A 5,689-nucleotide genomic window follows, 5' to 3' on the forward strand; every position below is an offset into this window, starting at 1 on the left:
GGGGGGGGGGGGGGGGGGGGGGGGGGGGGGGGGGGGGGGGGGTCACAATGCCGGCTCAACATCATGATGTCTGAAAGCCATCGGCGATGGACAATGGCATCGTCTATCGGCCCAACCCTAACACATACACACACAAAATATATGTATAGCTTTTTAAAGCTTTCACACTTCACAGTGCTTATAGAGAAAATGTGCATCAAAAAAGTAATGTGACTAAATTCATTAAATTTTTTTTTTTTAAAGTCAGAAATGCTGGAGATAAAGCCTGTCATCAAAATGATTGGCTACATTTAACGCCCAGATATTACATTGTTACTCTCAGGCATTAGGCATCTGCCAACATCAGAGTTTTGTCTGCTCGCTTTAAAAAGTCATTACATTTATTAAAATAGCAACTGTGGATTCCCCAGGGGCTACAACTTCCTTTTACGTCAGATTTTTTGTTCTGAACAGATGGGCTGAAATTATTGCTTTATATACAAATTGATTTGCAATATTAGAAAAGGCTTTTTACAGAATTTTTTTTTAATTAAAATTATTATTATTTGGAAAAAATTTATACTTTTATTAAGCAAAGACGCATTAAATTGACCAAAAGTGATAGTAAAGACGTGCAATGTTACAAAAGATTTCTATTTCAAATAATTGCTGTTCTTGAAACTTTCTATTCATCAAAGAATCCTGAAAAAAGTCTATCATGGTTTCCAAAAGTATAACTTTTTTCAACATTGATAATTAGAAATCTTTCTTTAGCACCAAATCAGCATATTAGAATGATTTCTGAAGGACCATGTGACACTGAAGACTGGAGGAATGCTGCTGAATATTCTGCCTTGCTATCACAGGAATAAATTACATTTTTGAATATTAAAACAGAAAACAATTCCTTTAAATTGTAATAATAATATTACTGATTTTACTGTATTTTTCAGTGGATAAATACAGTCTTGATGAGCATAAGTAAACAACAAACTTTAGAACAGTAGTGTAGCTTTTGAAAACATGATTGATGGTTCATTATTGAGCTCAGAGCGAAATATGCAAATACTTAAAGTACACTGAAAATTCTTTTACTGGTAACAGATCGCTGATGTGGACAAATCCACACTGCAGTGCTAAATCTATTGAAAATTCTTAATATGATCCAACTTAAGTATTTTGTTTACCTCCAGTTTTGGAGTTGTCATACTGCACCTCACTTGCACCCCCAGATCCACTTGTAATAGCAGGCATTCCTCCCACATCCATTCCTCTGCTCGGGGAACTGTTGACCGACCCCATTCCCACAAACCCTCCATCCTCCTCTTCCTCATCCTCACACACAGCCTCTTGATCGTCACCTTGACTGCGAGATCTGGACCGCTGTGTAGCTTCCCACGGTTTCTTGTTCAGATCGAGGATGGATTCCACAATGACTTCCATTGGGGACAGTTCAATATTGGACCGTGCCAATCTCTGGGACACCAAAAGACCCGTCCGCAGTGCAGCCAATTTACGTTTCGTGTCGCACTTAAGATCAGACCATTTCTTGATCACCTCCATGATCTCTCTGTCACACTCTCCAATCTCATTAACACGTGCCGTGATCTCAGCCCATTTCCTGCGCTTCACGTCAGAGGGAACGCCGGCGTTAAACTTACCTATGCACAGACACAGAAAAGTATTGGAACATCTTCTTTTACCGTTTATTGGTTTTATAGGGACAAATAAAATTACTGGTGGTTTTGAACTCAGTTTATTATAGATTGGTAACTTGCTCAGTCAAGTTTTGCTTGTCAAACGGAGGAAAAACTCACCCACAACAATGTGGCGGTTCTTCCGCACTTCGTCCAGCAGGATGTGCACTTCACTGAAGGAGAAACGTGCTTTTCTCCTCTTGAAGCGCACAATGTTGTCTTGTTTGAGGTAGAGCGAAGACACAGACATCTTCACAGCAGAATATCACTCTCTCCAGCTAGGGGGAGTCTGTAAATCAGTGTAGAAATTAGTATGTAATCATGTTGATTTGAATAAGCTCACTCTCAAAAACAGATTTTACAAAAAATAAAAGGCTACAATATTAAACCTTATTTGTTTATACAGAACCCTGCCATTCAATTAGTTCTACAAACTGCACTGCACAATATTTGTACATCTGACTTTTTGGCCATATGAGTAAAATCTCCACCAAATTGCATATTTTTGCTCAGTTTGGGCCTCTGAAAAAAAACTGAGGTGTTTCCACCTTTTTTGTTTTGTCTACAGGTTTAATAAACTAAATATTTTCCAGACTATTATTTCATATGTCAGGATTTACAGGGTTAAACACAAGAATGATTTGCTTGTGTTCTAAATTATAGAGCCTTCTTAAAATGTGATAAATTATCTACAACAATTTCTTTACAATTTGTATTGCAAAATTGACATAACATGGTCATGACACTGAATATATAGGCAATTATCTAAATAAACTATACAACTCAAAACTTAAAAGAAAATATGGGAAGAGCCCTACATATTATTTGTAGTTTTTAATTTACAACTATTATTATTATTATTAGAATTACTGTCACACATTCAAGCGATCACTTCTGATTAATGTCAAAATGGAAACACCACTGGCTCTGCACCCATTTGCCTAAATTCATTACTTCAGAGTTATGTGCCCTCTAGAAGCTTTCGTTCTGCAAGTGAACGGCGTATTATTGTGCCATCTCAAAGAGGCACAAAATCACTTTCACAGACTTTTACATTAACTGTTCCCTCCTGGTGGAATGACCTGCCCAACTCAATCCGAGCAGCTGAGTCCTTAGCCATCTTCAAGAATCGACTAAAAACACATCAGTTCCACCTTTATTTGGCCCTCTAACTCTAGCACTCTCTATTCTATTTTAATTCTACTTTATCTATTTATCTTCTTTTTTTATTAAAAAAAACTAGCTTTCTATTTTTTCTATTCTATCTACTTGTTTTTCTTTGTGTGTGTATATATATATATATATATATACACCTTGCTACGTGTACTGCGTTAGGCTAACCGAGACTTGTCATTTGCACTTATATATTGTTGCTCTTTTGTTAGTTTTGACTGCTTTTATTGTCCTCATTTGTAAGTCGCTTTGGATAAAAGCGTCTGCTAAATGACTAAATGTAAATGGAAACGGTGCCATTTTAAAAACTAATGCTATGTAAAGTTGAGATATGTTCTGTCACGGCTCATAAATCAGTGAGTATGTAAATCACGTACAACTAAATCAAAGGTCCATATTCCACTGTAAGGTGAGCATGCAGTGGACATCAGCGTCACCGTGAGTGCAAAATAGTTCAGATTAATTATTCACATTCACTTGATTTCCAAATACAAGATGATCTTAACACATGAATGTGACTGAAGGAAGAGCAACTACAACACCGGCTCATTCATTCATTCACTCACTCACTGTAAACGTACAGCGCATGTTTGCATCGAGGTGTAGTTAGAGCTGTAACGTTAGTTACATAAATACAGCGACATTACTATCACGCGTTCTGTCTTTACGCCGAGGCAGCGCCGTCGATGTAAACAGCTGAATTAAACCGAACACAAACATCCCCAGCAGCACACAACAGTAAACATAATTCATGTTTTTTTCTAAACAGAACATAATTTTTTATCAAAACGAAACAAAACCATTGGATGCGGAAGGACATTTCGGCCTTATTTTCTTATTACGTTAACGTTACCTACATCACCACTGTCTAGCTATTTAAGCTAGCTAGCTATTTTACACGATATGTGGGATCTTAAGTCACTTTCTCGGTCAGTTTGTAAACTCTTGAATCGCCATAAGCATATAAAAGTACTTTAACACTGCAAAAGCGTCGCATAAATACCTCAGAGTGGTCAAATGTAATCAATATTTTGCGTTGCGCCCAGATATCCAGAAACTTCGTTGAAAGCAGCGAATGCTTAGCGCATGCGCACTAGCTCGCTCGTTCTCCATGGCGTAGACGGGTGGGTGCAGTTACCGCGTCTGACCGCTCCTGTATAAGTGGCGCTGGTGCTCACTAACCCCAACAGGTTCAGCACTCGTGCTTTAGCCAAGGCTGACGGTAATGGCACATTAGCTAAAAAAAATTCGCTTTCTTATGAATATGTTTATGTTTTATTTATAGCTACTGGAATTAAATATATGCCGGATATATAATATAGAGAAACAATGACAAAATATTACTGCATCAAAACATACATCAATGATCATCAAATTAATCAATAATCAAACTGATGATGAAAAACAGACAAGTTTATCACTTTATACTTTTTTATTCAATATAAAATTGCATTTGACAAGATTTTCATGAATTCGTGGCAATATTTTTTATCCCTTATATCCCCCATTGGCCTCATGCAAAATGGCACCAACTGACAACAAGAATATGTAATACAGTTTTGCATATTTGTGACTGCACCTAGACTCTTCATTGAGCATAATTTTCTTTGACAAATTTCTTGTAATGTTCTTTCTTTGGTTAGTTTTCTTTTAAACAATGCTACTAATGGGACAAATGCAAAAACAAATTGGTAGAACTAAACCTTATAGAGAAAGACAATAGCATAGTCGAGTGACCCACATAACCCCAGTGGTTGACCAGCTCCATGCTGCTATTTCTCTGGAATTAGTGAGTGAGATACAAGAGAGGGAGCTGTGTAAAGCAGAATGTCAATATTGCATAATATTTCAATAAGCACTAAACTGATTGTTTCAATCTGAATTGATTGCAGGCCTTCACATCACTCAAGAATACATTGTCAGCTGCAGCCACTGTGAAGAGACAGAGTTTTATTTTATAATTATAAATTACAGAACATTTTATCCTCAGTAAATATGATACTAATTTTAAGAGAATGTAACTAGCCAAAATGTCCTTACCTCCTGAACATTGACCTTGATTGTGCCATCATTGTCTTTGTCAAGAGTCTTGAAGGCACCTGGTGTCAACATAAGACATGAATCAATATTTTGAACACTTCATTAACTAAAGAATAATTTCATTTATTCTGTATAAACTTACTGACACATAGCTTAAAGGAGTTTTATAATGCAAAAAAACAAAAATCTAATTTTTCCTAAGATTTTAAAAATATTTTATACAGATGCACTACGCAAACACAATATAACTTTCAGATCCAATGAGAGATCCCAGAGTCCTAAATAACCATTTATTATAACTGTGCTGAAAAACATCTAATTCCAAAATTACTGGATTTTTAGACATCATAAATTTGATCTCTTTAAAGGGGTCATATAATGCGACTTCAATTTTCCCTTTCTCTTTGGAGTGTTACAAGCTCTTGGTGCATAAAGAAGATCTGTAAAGTTGCAAAGACTAAAGTCTCAAATCCAAAGAGATATTCTTTATAAAAGTTAATAGTCAACCACGCCCTCCTAAAACGGCTCGTTCTAACACGCCCCCACATACCTACGTCATGATGTGGAAAGATTTGCATAACGCTGCCCAAATGTTCACGCAAAGAAAGAAGGCGTAACTTTTATTCTCGCTGTAGTATTGTTGTTGCCGCCGCCGCCGCCATGTCGTGAAGACACTGTGTTTCGTTGTGAAAGCGAAACTACTTTGTTTGGCCTTGCAAAAGAGGACGATATCTGCTTCGTCATGCCTGGAGCTGATCCGTGCTAGTCGCTGAGGAAATACATCAACTTTGCGCTGTGGC

The 5,689-nt window shown here is 37.0% G+C and overlaps 2 protein-coding genes across 2 annotated transcripts in view; both read right to left on the reverse strand.

Moving 5' to 3' along the window:
- Positions 1–1,949, reverse strand: part of LOC107596149 (uncharacterized) — a 4,473-nt gene extending 2,524 nt beyond the window's left edge. Inside the window, exons 1-2 of the mRNA XM_016286815.1 lie at positions 1,797–1,949; positions 1,167–1,640 (exon numbers count right to left, since the gene is read on the reverse strand). Coding sequence (XP_016142301.1) covers positions 1,167–1,640; positions 1,797–1,926 — 604 coding nt within the window. The 5' untranslated portion in view covers positions 1,927–1,949. The remainder of the gene's footprint in view (positions 1–1,166; positions 1,641–1,796) is intronic.
- Positions 1,950–4,281: 2,332 nt separating this feature from the next.
- LOC107596151 (calpain small subunit 1-like) overlaps positions 4,282–5,689 on the reverse strand; it is an 11,128-nt gene continuing 9,720 nt past the window's right edge. Inside the window, exons 9-10 of the mRNA XM_016286818.1 lie at positions 4,890–4,948; positions 4,282–4,781 (exon numbers count right to left, since the gene is read on the reverse strand). Coding sequence (XP_016142304.1) covers positions 4,755–4,781; positions 4,890–4,948 — 86 coding nt within the window. The 3' untranslated portion in view covers positions 4,282–4,754. The remainder of the gene's footprint in view (positions 4,782–4,889; positions 4,949–5,689) is intronic.

The sequence above is a fragment of the Sinocyclocheilus grahami genome, unplaced genomic scaffold (assembly GCF_001515645.1).
Source record: "Sinocyclocheilus grahami isolate Dianchi unplaced genomic scaffold, SAMN03320097.WGS_v1.1 scaffold215.1, whole genome shotgun sequence".
In the NCBI taxonomy this organism is placed as follows: Eukaryota; Metazoa; Chordata; class Actinopteri; order Cypriniformes; family Cyprinidae; genus Sinocyclocheilus; species Sinocyclocheilus grahami.